The sequence below is a fragment of the Pelmatolapia mariae genome, linkage group LG3_W (genome assembly GCF_036321145.2).
Source record: "Pelmatolapia mariae isolate MD_Pm_ZW linkage group LG3_W, Pm_UMD_F_2, whole genome shotgun sequence".
Classification (NCBI taxonomy): Eukaryota; Metazoa; Chordata; class Actinopteri; order Cichliformes; family Cichlidae; genus Pelmatolapia; species Pelmatolapia mariae.
The window spans coordinates 73,069,082-73,086,764 of NC_086229.1; the positions used below are offsets into that span (position 1 = coordinate 73,069,082).

The 17,683-nt window shown below is 40.6% G+C and overlaps 1 protein-coding gene across 2 annotated transcripts; it reads left to right on the forward strand.

The window, feature by feature from the left end:
* The first annotated feature begins 3,216 nt into the window (after positions 1-3,216).
* Positions 3,217-9,805, forward strand: LOC134624799 (uncharacterized). Of its 2 annotated transcripts, XM_063469862.1 has the most exons (8): positions 3,217-3,507; positions 3,990-4,143; positions 4,439-4,563; positions 4,673-4,860; positions 4,927-4,996; positions 6,018-6,123; positions 7,980-8,318; positions 8,557-9,805. In XM_063469862.1, exons 2-8 carry the CDS (start codon positions 4,110-4,112, stop codon positions 8,778-8,780), a joined length of 1,086 nt encoding a protein of 361 aa, XP_063325932.1. In that variant the 5' UTR covers positions 3,217-3,507; positions 3,990-4,109; the 3' UTR covers positions 8,781-9,805. The 2 variants fall into 2 exon arrangements, with proteins under 2 accessions (XP_063325932.1, XP_063325931.1); XM_063469861.1 differs by having other exon boundaries at positions 4,673-4,996.
* The last annotated feature ends 7,878 nt before the right edge of the window (positions 9,806-17,683 follow it).

Below are 17,683 nucleotides of genomic sequence, written 5' to 3' on the forward strand. Positions count from 1 at the left end.
AGATCGTAAAACCCCTTACCAACCTAACTGCCCGATACCCCCCACTGCGGAAAAGCAATAACTCTAAGTCCAACTACATCCAGAACTTTCAGCCAAAAGCTCCTTTCGGGGAGAGATGGACAGAGAGTTGTCAGAAGGCGTTTGAGGCGATTATAGACTCGTTAGGAATTATAAACACTTATAGACAAACTGACTTCTGCCCCAATTTTAGGCAGTATATGTTTTAGTCTCTCTCTCTCTCTCTGTCTCTCTCTCTCTGTCCATATATATATATATATATATATATATATATATATATATACGTGTATACCTCTAGACATCCTGAGGCCAAGTCAGCAGGGAATTTGCACACTGCCATTTCCAAGCGATTCTCAGTTTGCCATGAAAAATGAGTAATTGAAGACATATGAAGTGCAACAATTACACCCTAAAAAAACAAAAATTCAGAGAAACATAAAAACCCCCAAATTATCATGGGATTCATGAATATGAGTATATAAATGCCTGAGCAGAATCATTTGATTGCATCAAGTCAGAAAGGAAAGCTCCATGACTTCATGTGTCTGTGCTGTGAGCCACCATGAACAAACTGTTTGCCCTCATGCTGTGGGCATATAAATCTGTAGGGGGCAGAAGACCAGAGTGAGGTTACCGTTACATAAATGGTTATTTTTGAGACTGAAAGCTGTAAATGATAAAGGTGAAGATTCATTATTTTGTGTAATGCCTTCTTATTGATGGACACACAGCTTTGTCTGTGTCTGTACAGAACCAGGCTCCGAGAAGGGCGGCCATCTGCCATGATAATGGTAAATGGAAAATGGCCTGCGTTTGTATAGCGGTTTACTCAGTCCCTAAGGACCCCCAAAGCGCTTTACACTACATTCAGTCATTCACCCATTCACACAAGCTACATTGTAGCCACACCCTGCCTCGCACTGACAGAGGCGAGGCTGCCAGACACTGGCGCCACCGGGCCCTCTGACCACCACCAGTAGGCATAACTGTCTTTCTAAGCATATTACCCCAAACCCTATGACATAAACATATGTACAGCGTTAAAAAAAACATTAGAAATTTCCCATATATGATTTTATTTCCCTTAATTTAGATCAGTCAGCAACTTCCATTGGTTAGTTAACTAACCTGAACTTGTCAAAGACTAGTTTAAAATTCCTAAATGAGGGAATCATGGGGTTGCAAGAAGCCCTTTATGACCAAAATTCTTAAAGCCAAAAATATAACATAAAATATCTTTACATCATGTGTGAAAAATCGATTTGAAGTTATTTTTTGAATACATAGCTTATTAATGTGTAAGAGGTCCGTGCTTTTATTTCGTTACTCCGACTGAACCGGGAGTCCGGTGCTGGAGCCTAAAGAGCTGAGAGGTGGGGCATCAGCCAGCGGTAACGGCCAGCGGTTTCCTTACTGACCTACGCGACATTTTATCTGTAAACTCTTAAAAACTAATAAATGCTCTTAAAACATACATCGACGCTTTTATTCTGAAACATTTGGCGGAAGGGTTCCAGGTGTGGCAGTGGTAATTCCGGAGTTAAATATCAAGATTGCGAAAAGAACATCAACTTGTCTGGGTGTATATGCAGTTGAATTGTATGCCATACTGCTGGCTCTAGAATGGCTGGAAGACAGCAAAGTCTCCAAAGTCCTGATATGCAGTGATTCATTGTCCACATTATTAAGTATTGAACAAGGAAACACAACTACCCATCAGCAAATTCTGTATGACTGTCATGTTACGGCTGTGTGCAGACAGGAATAGGACCCAAGGTGCAGACTCCGGAGACAAAACGGTGAAATCAAAACAGCTTTATTGCTGAACAAAGAAAATCTACAAAACCAAAACTGAAAAGAATCTAACAAAACACTCACAGGGAGCCACAAGGAGATACACACAGCATGAGGGACGACGCGACAGAGAGCACAGGAAAACACAGGGCTTAAATACACAGAGGGAGCAATCAGGGAATGGGCAACAGGAGGGAAACACAGCTGGGGCAAATCAGGACTAACGAGACAAGGAGAGCAAAACCAGATACACCAACATGAGACATGGACTTTCAAAGTAAAACAGGAAACATAACACAGACTCACAGGCAGGCATTATAACAAAGGGAACAAAGACGTGGGACCAGGGCAGACACAGACACTGGCTGGACGTGGGGATACAGCAAACAGGGGAGACAGCAACTCAGAATCACAGACAGAAAACCAGAACACTAAAACTCTAACAGAACCCACCCAGAGAACCTAAACTAAGAATAATCCAAAGACCCAAAAAGCAAAACTAAAATATAATGAAATAACAAACTCAAAGAACCAAAACACAAACCACTGGGTCGATGACCCAGGGATCCTAACAATGACATTCTTTTTGCTCATCATAGACTGTCTGACCAAAATAAACATGTGGTAATAATGTAATTACATTACATAATAATCCGGCTCATGTGGGTATTTTGGGTAATGAAAGCGCAGATAGGTTGGCCAAAGCAGCTGTTAAAAGAGTCGACATAGATGTACAGATACCGTTGTCAAAATCTGAAGGGAAAAGTGTAGCTTGGACAGAAAGTAAGAACTTCTGGCAAATGGCATGGGATAATGAAACAAAAGGGAGACATTTATATAGGGTGCGAAAACCAATAGAAGCTAAGAGGAGCAGCGGATTAAAGAGACAAGAGGAGGTTGTTATCAGTAGAATATGAACGGGCCACTGCTTTTTAAATGGTGCTCTTTTAAGGATAGGAAAACATCCGACTGGGTTGTGTGATGGGTGCAATGATACGGAGACAGTTGAGCATGTGCTCCTTAGTTGTAGGAAGTATGCAAGTCACAGGAGGGTGATGTGGGGTGAAATGAGTGGTGGAAGGGAACTTACGTTTGAACAAGTGGTTAATAAGTTAAGTCATGGTGAAGGGAAAGTGTTGGTTTTTCGTTTTTTTGAGAAATACTGGTCTCATCAAGAGGATCTAAGGATTTAGGAGTGACGGACGATTAACAGCCAGGAGATGGCAGTAATGCAACAGTTTTGGATGCAGGCTGCCGTTAAACTTGACTGAAGAAGAAGAAGAAGAAGTTCCGGTGCTGGAGCCTAAAGAGCTGAGAAGCGGGGCATCAGACTGCGGCAACGTTATTTATTCCAGTCTTTATGGTTTAACTTTTACAAACAACGATTCTTTCTACCGAGTTTTTAACATTTCCTTACTGATCTACACGACAAATTATCTGTAAACTTTTAAATGCTCTTAAAACATACATTGACGCTTTTATTCTGAAACATTTAGCGGAAGGGTTCCAGGTGGCGCGAAAGCTTAGAGCAAAGCTCGTGAATATTGAGAGCGTGGACGGCGCTTCACAGTTTAATCCTGAAGCTCACCGACGTGAACGGAGTGAAGTTCGGAGAATAAAGCTGAAGAGCGGCCTGCTGGCTCCCATTAAATCGACCCGAGGGTGCTCGTGTCCCATCCCACGCTCACGAACCAGGTAACCACGTGCTGCCTTCATGACTGCACAACATACTGACTTCAGAACAGCTTAAAGCGATACCTCATTCACTGTCTGAGGGCAAACGTGGCTGTGTAGGCACTCGTCAGCTCCTGTGTAACATTAATACTCACGTGGTGTGTTTTACAGTAATAAACACAATTGTCCGTGAAAGGAGGGACCAGAAGATATCGTAAGGCAGTTAAAGCAGATAAGACTGGACCTGTCAGCAGCTAATCGCTCACTCAAGCCTCAATAATCTTTATATGAATCAGCAGCTTTCTGCAGCAGCACAGCTCCTCTTCAGGTCACTCAGGACAAGATCAGGATGATCAGTTCAAACCATTCAGCCTTAAACAGCTGATCATTTAAATGTATCAGCTTTTTAATGAACATTTTATTAAAAGTTCATCAGCAGCAGCACATCACTCTAAACTGTGCTCATTTTTCTCTTCTCTCCTTTATCATTTTTTTTCTTCCAGGTTGTGAGTCTCATCTACGAGCGAGTGCAAGAAGAGGGGCTGCAGTTCCACTCTGTGTGTGGGGTTCCTTACACAGTCGTGCCTTTGGCCACAGTGATCTGCTCACGACATGAACTGCCCATGGTCATCAGGCGGAAGGAGGCCAAAGACTATGGTGAGCCGCCCTCAACTGATCGGATGTTCAAAAGACTAACAGACTTATAGTCCACATGTTTGAAAAACCTGAAGCTTCAGGCTGTACCCACAGGTATCCAGTGCAGTCAGATAGTAAACTGTGTCTCTGGTACAGAACTTGTGTAAATCTAACCTATAAAAACAAAATGCAAACAGGAAAGTGGGTCCTCCATCTTGCGTGTGATATTATTGTTTAATATTTCCCAGTTTGAGAATAAGTGGACGTTTGTCCTTCAGTCTGGACTCGTAATTTGCCTTCTGTAACCCTGCTTCAGGAACCAAACGGCTGGTGGAGGGGTCTTTCCGTCAGGGGGACACGTGCCTGATCATTGAGGACACGGTGACCAGCGGCACCAGCATCCTGGAGACGGCTGAAGTGCTCTGCAAAGAGGGGCTGAAGGTCCAGAATCTAACGTTACAGCAAAGCTAATAATACGATCGTTACGCTGCACTGATGTCAGCAAGAGCAGCAGCACACAAGAATGACCTCTGACATGTTTTTATTCAAGGTGACGGATGCAGTGGTCCTAATGGACAGAGAGCAAGGTGGTGTGGAGATGTTGGCTTCAAAGGGAATCAAGCTCCATCCCATCATCTCCATATCTCAGCTGCTCCGTGTGCTGCAGGCAGCCGAACGCATCGACGCCCAAACCGCCCAGAGTGTCCACAAGTTCATCCAGGACAACAACACTTTCAGGTACAACTTTACAGAGTTTCCCCCCAGTGGGGCTCAAGTGTTTACTTGTGTTACTTCACAATCCAGGAAAATCGTGCCCGAGTTTCAGCACCACTGTGACGTTGGACCCCTCCCCAAGGACGCACAACAATGGCTGGTGAGACAAGATTCTGCTATTTCAGCACAACTGCAGTTTCAGCACTTAACCAGCATGCGGCGCAGGCATTCCTGTTCAGCTCTCATCCACACAGCTTCTCAAAAATGTTCTGTGTTATTTTTGTTATTTATATACACATATATGCCTTCAATTGTATAATGTAAATGATCTAGGTAGCGCTGTTTTGGAAGGTCAGTTAACAATAGCAATGTGTTTTGGAGTTGGTATGTGCTTTGTGTCTAGGGGCCAGCATATATATATATATATATATATATATATATATATATATATATATATATATATATATATATATATATATATATATATATATATATATAGAGATAGATAGATAGATATATAGATAGATAGATAGAGATATATAGATAGATAGATAGAGATATATAGATAGAGATATATATATATGAATAAAACCACTTTTTTTTTTTTTTTTTACATTAGTAATTCCTTTTGTGCAACAACAATTTTATATTGTTGTTGATAAATTAAAGCAACAAAACAACCTGAAGAGCCTAAAAAGAGCCAGAATTCCCATCAATACTACACTTGATGTTTCATAGGAAAGTCCAAACAGCCTCACTGGTTCTTCATAAAGAACAAAGATTTTCTCTCTGTGGCTCCAACACAACTTAAAGACAATCAAAGGGGGATAAAGTTCTGCAGAACAGCCACACAGGAGGTCATGACCTTTGACTTTTATTCAAGTTTATCTCAATTCACTGACAGACAGAGTGGAAGGTTGTCTCTCCACATTGACCTGTTTTCTTTGAAATGAGGTCACTTCCTGTTACTGTAATTCATCTGTGATGTGCAAATGTGGTCTTGTTGGTTAAATGGTTTTTGCGTCTGTAAAAACAGAATGTCAAAGTGAAACGAGTCAGTTGGAGCAGCTTTGTTGCACTGAGGACACAGATGAATTTGTTAAATTTCTTTTAAAGGTTTACTTTTTTTAAAAAATGCTTGTGTACTTAAGGAACATTAAGTAGTTTCTTTTGACCTACAGAGATGGATTACACCGACCTCACAGTTTTTATCTTTATATGGATTTTTGTTCCATCCTGATGATCAGAAGAGTGTTTTGGGATTTAACAGATCTCTTAAGAACAACAGTAAGTGTTTGCTGTCATTTTCTAAAATCATTTTCAGTTTTTTAGGTAAAAGGATTCAGTTGTCATGGTTACAGTCCACCCACAAAAATGTTTGAATAAAAAAAACGTTTCTAAAACAAGTGAGACTAAATTTAAGATCATTCAAGAACTGAACCTGTTAAACACTCAGACCTGCTTTAGATTTCATATATTTTGTAAATAATTCTTTCACCTGTTTTATTATGGCCCACTTTACGATCCTCTAACTTCCCAACGAGTCAGACATTTCGAGATCAACAAGTGGCAGAAAAGCAAATTTTGATCTTTATTTAAACCTTAAATGTTCTGTGGAGATCGTTCAACAACTGAACACTAAAACTTTTTCACTTCGCCTCGTTTGTTGTGACGCACTTATTTCTGCGCATCCTCAGTCGAACATACCAAACGTCACTCTAACGCGACGTCCTCAAGAAACACGGAAGAGTTTGAACCGCAGCTTTAACTTTATTTAAACCTTAAATGTAATCTGATGTGTTCAGGTTTAAACTCAGGTTCAGTTATTGAGTGAAAACACCAACAGACTCAGACATTTAGAACAAACTAAGAGTCAGATCAGCAGAAACAGAGAACACGGACATGTCTGCTGTAACTGCGTCACTCTGCTCCACGCTGATGTTTGTCCTGTTCGTCTCTGCAGGTCAGATTTAACTGTTAGAAACTAAACTGAGTTTATTTCTGAGATAAAGAGTCTCAGTCTGGTTTACATGCTGATAATATTTCTCTAACAATTAGTTTCTGATTCGTTCAGTGTTGCGATCGACACAAAGCTGGGTGGAGTCTGTGTGTGTTGGTGCAGTTTGCAGCACAGACACAAAGAAGTGTAATGTGTGTGTCAGTGTGATGTGTTGTAGTGTCAGGAGTCAGTATACAGCTACAAAGCTTTTTGTTCAGTGTATACAAACAGCTGTAGCTCCATAAAGGCAGCATGCAGAGACTCACAGTGTCTTATAATGAGAGGCTGCTTTCTCTCACACATTATGTTCACTTATTATCAGCACATGTTGTTGTTTGTGCAACAGAGTTATTGTAGTTTTGTATTTTCTCATTAGTTTTTATTCCATTTGGACTTTTTGTGTTTAGTTCAGTTTAGTTTCCAGATGATTTTCTTCTTTTTCAGGTTTGATTATTTATTGCTTGAAGAGTTTTTAATGGTTTTATTCTTTTTTCATTCTTACTGTTTGGAGGTTTGTGTCAGAGGCCAGATTTAGGAGCATCAGTACAGCTGTTCCAATAAAAGCAGAGACTCAGTCTGACAGACATCCAGAGTCTCAATGAACTCGTCCATCAACAACATTTGATCAAACTAACAGATTCTAAAACTAAAGATTTGTTTTTATTTGTTCACAAAATGGTTTCAGATGATGTTTTTCATCCATCTCAGTCTTTCTCATGAACTTTGTCTCCAAACCTCTCAGCCTGAGCTTCCCTCTGATCAACTCCTTCATAATCTCGTCCATTCTGCTCTCAATGAAAATCTGAACATGTTCAGCTCGGCCTCCTGTCTTTGTGTCAGAGTCTCCAAAGCAAACATCACAGCAGCTCACTGCCATCTTTAAACCTTCCCTTTCACTCTTGCTGCTGTCCTTCTGTCACAAATCAGTCCTGATGAAGATGCTCGGGATCAGGTGAGGAGGAGGAGAAGACTCGCTGTGGTGACGCCTGAAGGGAGCAGCTGACACAAGAAGAGACACAATCAAAGATCATCGTCTAATAACAGAAGACAATCTTTTATTGTGTGTTTCTGATTGGCTGCTGTAGAAGTGAACAGTTGCACTTTGACCTTTAACCTCTCTGCTCTGTGTTGTTTCCTCTTTCAGACCAGAAAAACATCACAGCTGAGTCTGGACAGGACGTCACTCTGACATGTCGAGCTCCAAACAACAACATCATAGTTGTAGAGTGGAGCAGAGCTGACCTGGGAGATGAACAATATGTGTTTTTGTACCGAGATGGCCGATTTGAACCAGATGACCAGCATCCATCTTTTAAGAACCGGGTGGAGCTGCAGGACAGACAGATGAAGGATGGAGACGTGTCTTTGATTCTGAAGGATGTGACGATTAATGATGCTGGAACATACGAGTGTGGTGTTGTGCAGAGAGTTGGAGGACCTATGACTCTAATCAGCATCATCTACCTTCATGTTGATCCTCCAGGTGAGTGAGTAGAGTTGAGTGTGTGTGTGATCAGAGGTGAAGCTGCTTCCTGGTTGTTGATGTTTGTTTCTAAAGATGTTGTTGATGAGACTTTGTAGAAAGCAGCTGGTCTGAGTGATGTGATCAGAGTGCAGTAGATAATGTCTGACAGCAGTTTGAAGAGGAAATGGATTCTGTTCTGTTCTTCACTCATCACCTACCTGACAGCTGACACCTCACACCTGTTTCTCACCTGCAGGTCAGACAGGAGGACGAGAGAAGGATGAAGACAAAAAGAAGGAGGATGGATCTGTTGGACTGACTGTGGGCCTGCCAGTTCTTGTTGTGCTTCTTCTTCTTGTTGCTGCTGCTGTTGGTTTTTTGATCTGCAGAAAACGTAGACAACAGCAGAGTGTAGAAACAAACCAGCCTCCTGTTGAACTGCAGCAGGTTAAAATGTTTCAGAGGTTTTTCCAGCGTTGAGTCTGCTGCTGCTGTTCAGAGTTCTGGGTGTTGTCAGTGTTTAAAATCCTGCAGAAACAGATGAACTGAGCACAGACAGCAGGCCCACAGTACTGTAGGTTTATTTCAGTTTTATCTTTAATGTCTGCTTCTGTTTTTGCTGACAGCTCATCTCAGTGGACGAGTTTCATCTTTATAAACAGTGTTTACATTTCAGCTCTGTAGTTCACTGGAACATCCAGAGGGCTGTGACTACAAATCATTATGTGAGTTTGAGCTTTGGACCACAAAACTTCAACAACACTAATCCTCCATCAGCTGTTTCACTAAAATTACATCCAAGTATAAACTGATCCCATCGTTCATGCATCACTTTGTAGCTGACAGATGGTTGCCTAGGTAACCCTCTAATGTATTTACTGCCAGTACATTCATCACTCAGCAGTACGATTTACTCTCATTGGTAGTTGCTTCAGTACTTCTTAAAGATTAAAAAAAGGTTTACCTCAGTACTTGCTCACTTTAAATCACTGATCAGTTATTCCCTCGTCTGAGTTTCGTTGACCTTTCATGACCTCTGACTGCTGCTGGTCTCTTTGTGTGAACACTTCACTGAAACTGGAAATCTGAGTTTCTATGAAATTCTGTATATTAAAGATAATCACAAATCTCACTCAGGATCCAGTGATACGGGTACTGCTGAATGATTCAATTCAGTTCAGGTTTAATCACAACAACAGTCGCTTCGAAGCCCTTTATATTGAAAAGTAGACCGTGCAATAATAATGTACTCAGAGTCAGAGTTTTTTAGTTTGTTCATTAATAACACAGTTTTACGCATGTTGAGTGTTTTTCTTTATTCAAGCATTTTTAATGTTGTGATTGGTGATTAAAATGTGTAGCTGCTTGTTTTGTATGTGTGTGATTGTATGTGTGTTTATGCGATTGTATTTTCTGTGCTCGAGAGCCACCATCTACCGGAACCAAATTCCTTGTATTTGTCTGCACATATACTTGGCCAATAAACACGATTCTGATTCTGAAAAGTGTCTCTGTAAATCGAACAATAAACGACTGTATAAGTCTGATCGTTATATAATCCTCTGTTATTTCATGAATGAGTCTCAGTTGCTCTGACTTTGGTTTGAATTATTCATTTTTTAAATTGTGTCATTGGCAGAGAAACTAAATCATGTAAAGTTTATCATCATGTCACATGTCATCACAGATTTAAAAGATTTAATATCTGTGTGTTTGTTATTAACACTGACTATTTATTGTTTTTAATCATAAACTGAGGTTTGAAACATTTCTGGATTTATTGAAATGTGTCTGTGAGAGACGCAAACTTGATAATGTGGAATAAATGTTGGATAATATTGATGAATTTTGACAATAATGAATGAAATCTTGGAATCTATGATCAATGCTGCATTCTTGTCATTAAATCTTTATTAATTGTCTAACATCCTCTTATATTGTGCTTTAAAAGCTGTGACTATAGAATTAATCTCACACATAGTTTAAGCAGTTTAACATATGTACCTAATAAACTGGTGGGGTGAGTGTAGCTCCCTGTAGTTCAGGTTCAGGTTCACTTTGAATCAGTTAAAAATAAAAGATTTTGATGCCTAAAAATAACAAATTAATAATAAAATCAGTAGTAGACTTTACAGTTTCTAAACTTAAATGTGTGTGGAGGTCTATTGAAGAGTTTGCTGAATTATCACGTGCAATGGTCTAGTTTGACCTCATGGAGGCAGTGCTGTTATCAGTCATCAGGCAGGATATTGTCTGATGATGACCTGGCTGAAACGATACTGCGGTTTATAAAAAGGCAACACTTAATATCTTCAAAAAGCCTCATAAAACTAAATAATAAAGTGTATTAATATCACAGTACTGTTGCAGTTGCAGTAATTTTAATGTATTTATTGTACAGAGACTGATTCAGCTGTGGTCTACTCAGCAGTGAGAACTGAAGATGTCAGTTATGGACAAACAACCACCAGAACAAGGAGGCCCAGGTACAGCTGCTCTTTATGTTTGACTGTGGACAGAGACAAGCTAGCTGCTCACCCTGCTGTGTCCCAAAACATAGACCACATCCTTCGGAGGACCCGGCCTTCGCAGTCTACGTGGGCCGGCTCCTTCGAAGACCGAGAAGGCCGGAAGTGCGAGGCTGTGAAATGGGACGGTCTAACCTTCAGATTTGTGTCACCGCTGTGTCGATGGAGTTTAATAAACTCGGCCGTCTGCTCCTTTCTATCTAAAATATAACAGGACACTGGCATAAATTCTCAACCGTCTCACACTTCTGTTTAATCAGTTTTCTGTTCGACGTTTATTCAGCTGTGTGAGAACCCACCCGATGGATTAATAAAGTTTTATTTAATCTTATCTAATTAATAACTTTGATCTCAGCCCAACCGATTTACTCCGGAACAAATAAAACACTGAAAAAAGGCAAACAATTACATTTTTAAGTTATCAGAGTGACTTATATATCATGTTTAACCTGAGTAGCGAAAGACAGGGAATTATCCAGAACAGAGTTGTCTTAAAGGGGAGGAGCTAAAACACCTTGTTTCAGATGTTGAATTACAATAGTGTAAGGTTTATTTTTGACTGAAGCCATTTCAAGCTTCAGAGCAGAGGACAGAAAGAGAGTCAGAAAGTTCATAGAAAATCCAGTCGATTTTCAAAATAAAAGACCCAGTGCAGGTAAAACATGCCTGATGTGATTTCAAACTGAACAAAACTGAAAGTAAATCACAAATGTTTTTCCTAACCTGATTTTTTTTTACTGTTGAGTAATGAAAAAAAAACTTGTGATAAAGCCGTGCAATTTGCGACAGTGAGGTGAATTAAAACTGCTATTAACTATTAACTGCTGTGAGCAAGCGAGATGTCAAAGAAGACAACAACTGAATGAACACCCAACAAACAAATATCAGAACATTTGAATATTTGGGTGAAGTCCCAGTTATCAACAGAGCATCCAGGTACACAGTGCACTACATGTAGCTAGGGCTGCACGATTAATCGTTAGAAAATCGCGATCTCGATTCATACTTATGTGCGATCTCATTTCCAAATGACAACGATTTAAAAAAAAAAAAAAAAAAAGACGACGACGATTGTACCGCATTTTGATCCGGGACGTAACCTGCATGAAAACAAGCGCTCACTCTTCCTGCTCAACAAATGACAAGGGCGGAGCCTTATACCACGTGGTACAGAAGCTGTGCCGTGATGCTCAAATTGGCAGGGAAAAAACAACGGAGAACACGTCAGGGATGACGAGGAAGTGACAGGAGGAAATTCGTCCCGGTCAACCACCCAAACATCAATAACGAGAACCATATACAGCGTTTCCCTATACACGTCAAACTCCCGCAGGCATAAAGAAATTACGGAGGCTATTACTTATCACCTGACCAAAGATATATCAACACTGTGCAAAACGAGGGATTTAGGAAAATGATCAACACCCTAGACCAGGGGTCGGCAACCTGCGGCTCCGGAGCCGCATGCAGATCTTTAGTCCTTTAGTCCTACGGCTCCGCGTGGTTTGGGGAAATAAATAATTTTTTGTAAGTAATTAGCTAAAGTCTATTTTATTTATGTTATTTCTTTTTTTTAACTCGTAGTTCTAAATTGGAAGATTATTGTGATATTGAAATATAAATATAAAATCATATTCTATTAGTTTTTGATCGATCAAAATAAGCGTCACACTTGCGGAAGCCGATATACCCGCCGAAACGCCGTGCTTTCAACCCCAGGCAGGCCAATTATGGATCTTCGGATCCACATTCAGTCAGCAGCTGTTCTCCAAAAACAAACACGTTCACGCCTCACAGACGACAGCTTACAGTCGTGCGTAAAGATGAAAGTGACTTCGTACAGCCCCGATCGTACAGCAGACGCTGTGCGCAGAGGTTCAGGAGCGGAAGTCCCATTGTAAACATATCACGGCAGACCCGACTATATTTCCATGAACACGCTTTTCAGCATCTTTTTATTGACCACTTTTCACACACGGTTGCTTTACGCATACAGCCGGTGTTAAAGCTCGCAGCTTGCGGGTACAGCTAAGGTGCGTCCGCCTCCCCTGCAGCGGCGCTGCAGCCCACGCCCCGCCACACATATTAACCAGGTAAAATACATACTTAGGCGGAATTTTGCAAAGTTCAAAATGTGTTAATTACATAAATAAAATGTAATTTTCTCTGTAGCACTTCATGCATTTAAGCAACACACCTTAGTTGTTCACACAAAGCATAAAGGAAAAAAAAACAATATACAGTGTTATGTTCATTTTAGATGTCAACGGCAACGACAAAATGTGAGGCATTTATTGTTTTTATGTTTATTTATTGTTTTTATGTTCAGTTTCAACTGTTACGAAGTTGATGTGCAGTTAATACGTGCTATAAATATTTATATTGGAAAAGAAAATCGTGAGAGAATCGTGATCTCAATTCTAAGCAAAAAAATCGTGATTCTCATTTTTTGCAAAATCGTGCAGCCCTACATGTAGCCATATTTATGTATTTTTATCACTGAATTAGACTCTGATGACCCAGAACTACTTACTGGAAGTCAGTTCATTGACTTGATGTTTGTTGGCTGTTGTTCCTACAGCAGTTTCTCTGCAGGATTAATAAACTTTTGCTTTCAGATGTTTCCACCTGTGTTTCTGTGAGTTTCAAGTCATCTTTGTTAAAGGCAGCTTTCTGTTTGTAGGGCTGTGAGTTTTGTCATTTTTCCAGTGAGAACACAACATACTTCATACCTGCTGAGAAGTACCTCTGGATTCTGGACCTTCAGGTCAGACTGAACTAAACTGACCAGGATTAACAAAAAGCCACAAGCACGGAGCAGCAGGGCTTTAAGTGGCTTTGCAAAGAGGTCTGACACAGTTTATGTGACACTGCTTTGAATTGTGCTTTGAAACTAGAAACACTCAGAATAACAATGAGTTCAAAGTGTGAGGAGGTCTGATGTTCCAACAGTGTTCAGGCTGAGATTATTACCTGCAATGCTCCAGTTTGACCTCATAGTGGCAGTGCTGTCTCACTGTTATAATGGCTACACTCAGACTACAAGAGAGAACAAGAGGCTCTACTAAAACTGATGTTTTATGATGTTTTTATGACATCATGGTGATGATGACATCATCAGGTTTTATAGATCATGTGCTGATGTCTGCAGTGTTAATATGTAAATCTAGTGCAGTATATTAATCTTTGTGTCAGTGTGAAGTCACATAATGTTGCACTGAGAAAATAATATTTAAAAAACCTCAAACACAGGAAGTGTTCATGTTTGGAGATGGAAACTAAAGCTTTGTCCTCATTCACGTGACCCTGACCTTTGACCTTTGTATTTATTATCTTTACCCACATGATTGGAGCAGAACTGAAAATCTTTGGATTCTATAACCTGTAAAAACTTCAGATTTTAAGATGTTTTCATGCAGTGTGTGATTTTGTGACACTTTATGGCTGAGAATTATTACCTGTAATGCTCCAGTTTGACCTCATGGTGGCAGTGCTGTCTCACTGTTATAATGTTTTATAGATCATGTGCAGGTGTCAGCAGTGTTAATATGTAAATCTAGTGCAGTATATAAATCTTTGTGTCAGTGTGAAGTCACATAATGTTGCACTGAAAAAACAATATTTTAAAAAGCTCAAACACAGAAAGTGTTCATGTCCTCCAATGACTAATATACTGCTTTAAAGTTTGGAGATGGAAACTAAAGCTTTGTCCTCATTCATGTGACCCTGACCTTTGACCTTTGTATTTATTAAATTTACCCACATGATTGGAGCAGAAACACTACTTTGTTTCTCTGAGGGTCTCTGTCACATGTGAGTGTTCTCACAGCAGGAAAAACTGGAATCACAGGCTGTAGAATCACAGAGCAGCTGACTGGTGTCCTCTAAAAGTTTCACCTACAACATTCAGTCAAAGAGGAAAAACTCTCATCTCAGACATTGAGACATTGATGTCAGATGTTTTACTCTCTCCACACTCAAAGAGCTTCAGAGTGTCTGATTGAAACATCTTCAGACTCTGACCTCAGAGGAGGGACCAGAAGGAAACTGTCAGATCATCAGTGTGATCATTATTGTCTAAACTTCATCAAGCAAACCTGAATAAACATGAGAACATGTTCTGCTTCCCTCTGACCTTCTACTCTGTGTGCTCCTCTCATCTTTGCTCGTTCACTGAGTTTTTGAGGTCACACTTTAAAAACTGACTTCAGGCGAAACCTTCAAAAATGTGTTCAGCACAGACCTCAAAGACATCTGTGAACAGTCCTCAAAGTCTGTGAGTTTGTGGTCTGGATTTTGTTTATCGCTGCTTTCAGCCACATTTACTAAAACGCTCCTCCTGTCCTGACTGTTCTGATAACAATCTGAGAGAAAGTGCTGAACTCCTCCTCTGAGCTGTTACAGGTGAGCAGGATTTCTATCAGGATTCATGTCAGAGTTATTATAATGATGTCTGTTGGTTCACACTCACGGCTGCTTTGGACTGATTCCAGCTCAAAGAGCATCAACATGTTTCCATCATGATGAGGAGCAGAAACTTGTTTCTGTTTTTGCTGCATAGCTAAAACTGCGTGTCATTTGATTTCATTCATAATGTGATCATCAGTAGAATTCACATGGTGATATTTATTAAATCACAAACTGACCAAAACTGTAAGTGAAACGTTTCAGTGTGTCTCTGTAATCGCACACAATCAAATGTGTTTGCAGAGATTTAATGAAGTGTGTGTGTGTGTGTGTGTGTGTGTGTGTGTGTGTGTGTGAGAGAGAGAGAGAGAGAGAGATATGTAAATGGTTCAGCGTCTTTCCAGACTGCCTGGGAGGAGCTCATTGGGATCTCGCTTTTGGCCCACGCACCTGAGCTGATTGGTTCCTGTTTTCCCTAGCCGGTATTTAAGGTTGTGGCTCAGAGCAGCTCATTGCTGGATCATTGAATGTCCTGAGTTTGTCCAAGTTTGCCGCCTGTCATTGTTGGCGTAATATTAATACGCGCTTCTTTATATAAATTTGTGTTTCCTCCCCTGGATCCCTGAGCACAGCTGTCTGGAGTGGCAGAAGAGGAGCGAGTGCGAGCTGAAAAGAGTGTGGACGTGCTATCACTAAAGATTCGTGTGTTGATTCCCTTCCCCTCTTCCTCCGCAGCCCTGGACCCCCTGCCCAACGCTTTGTATATATTCTTGCACCTTGTTGATTTGTTGTAAACAAACAGTGAACTCTTGTTTTCCCAAGCTGTGTCTGCACCTGAGTCTATTCAGTCCAGCGTGACAGACACAGTCTTACCAGGGTGAATGGGATGCCAGGTGAGGACAGGTCAAACAAAACAAAAACAAAAGCAAAAAAATCACCAATTCATACATGCAGCTCACCTTCACACACTCTCACACTATAGTGCAGCTAGACCCAAGTCCCACCACCAAGGCACCCCAGTCACCTCCACTTTTGGCCTTCTGCGTCTGACTAAAAGAAACAAAAGTTATAATGTATTCCAACAAAAACCTAAATATACCCTCTGCCCAACTGCAGAAACTGGTGATCATTAGCTAGAAAAAAGGGCCTCCTTCCAGTGTAAAAACAAAAACAAAGGTCTAGAAATCCAAAACATTCAGAAACCAAATATACAAACAAAACAAATTAAACCTTTAATGTAGAGCAGATGGCGTCACAGTGTCACGCTAAATCGCCACATCCGACTGCTCTAATTAGAGGATTGGATCAATTAACATGCACATCAACAGGCTCCCATATCTGGCATGTACAGCTCAACTGTTTTTTAAAATGTCTCCTTCTAATAAGATGGCAAACAACTCAGAAAGGCAAGAAACAAAAAAGAAATCCAAAAGGAAAGGCAAAGCAGCAGCACTTCTGTAAATGCAGCCTGGAGAAGCAGTAGAGGTCCCGCTGTAAGGCAATCGGCTGCCCACTGAGGCCAACAATTCCTGCAATGCATCATACATATTTGCAACAAAAGACAATAAAAGGCTGAGATCGTGACGAATGAGAGTTACGCACCAATCAAAGGACGATGCTCAATTTATTAACAAAGTGACCCATAGCCAACTCCTTCAACTACAAACACACTTGTTCACCAACGATTAAAATAATAAACATATGGCACAAAATAAACACATACCAGCAGCGATGGAGGCTTCAGGGAAATAATCAGCAGGTGATCTCTGTAACATGAGTAACACCAATCAACCAAAGTGTAGCCAATTCAGCCGAGGCAGCAGCAACAAGTATGCAACTCCTACCCGAAGTAGAACAGGCATCTCGGAAAACGTTGGAGCAGTTTTGCAAATATGTGATGTCTTGATAAATCAAGTAGATATTTGAAGTTTGCACAGCTACTTTCTTGCCTGAAATTATGTTAAAAGTTTATTTTGTGATTCAGAAAGAGTAATATTTTAAATCTGCGTCACTCCGAAACTGCCTCGTTTTCGATGAAATGCATTCTGGGATATTTGCCTGAGTTAGCCTACAGTAGCTAGCGAACTGATTGGAGACCAAAACAGCCAATCGGAATTTTTGCATCCAAGTCTGTGATTGGTTGATTTTGTGGCACACTTATAACGGTGTACAGAGAGTTGAGCGCGCACGAAGCAGAGATGTTGTGAGAGCAAACAACACACTGAGAGCAGGTCCACAGATGCCTGTGAGCACACAGAGCAGAGATCTGAGCAAATGCCAACAACTGAGCAAGAGGGGCTGTTATTGTGTGTGCGTATAGATAATCGCAGACACTCAAATACGTTTCTTGCACGCAGGGATGAATGTTGTTCGCTCGCATTAAACTTTTGCTCGCTTAAAATAATTTTTTTGCACTTGCAAATTGTTTTTACGTGCGCTCAGAATAGA

What these genes read in the sequence shown, in the direction of transcription:
- LOC134624799 (XM_063469861.1), top strand. Translation starts at nt 4,110, where the DNA reads ATGGTCATCAGGCGGAAGGAGGCCAAAGACTATG. An exon ending in AGGACGCACAACAATGGCTG is followed by an intron (nt 4,997 to 6,017) that starts GTGAGACAAGAT and finishes TTTGACCTACAG; the next exon opens with AGATGGATTACACCGACCTC. An exon ending in CCTTCATGTTGATCCTCCAG is followed by an intron (nt 8,319 to 8,556) that starts GTGAGTGAGTAG and finishes TCTCACCTGCAG; the next exon opens with GTCAGACAGGAGGACGAGAG.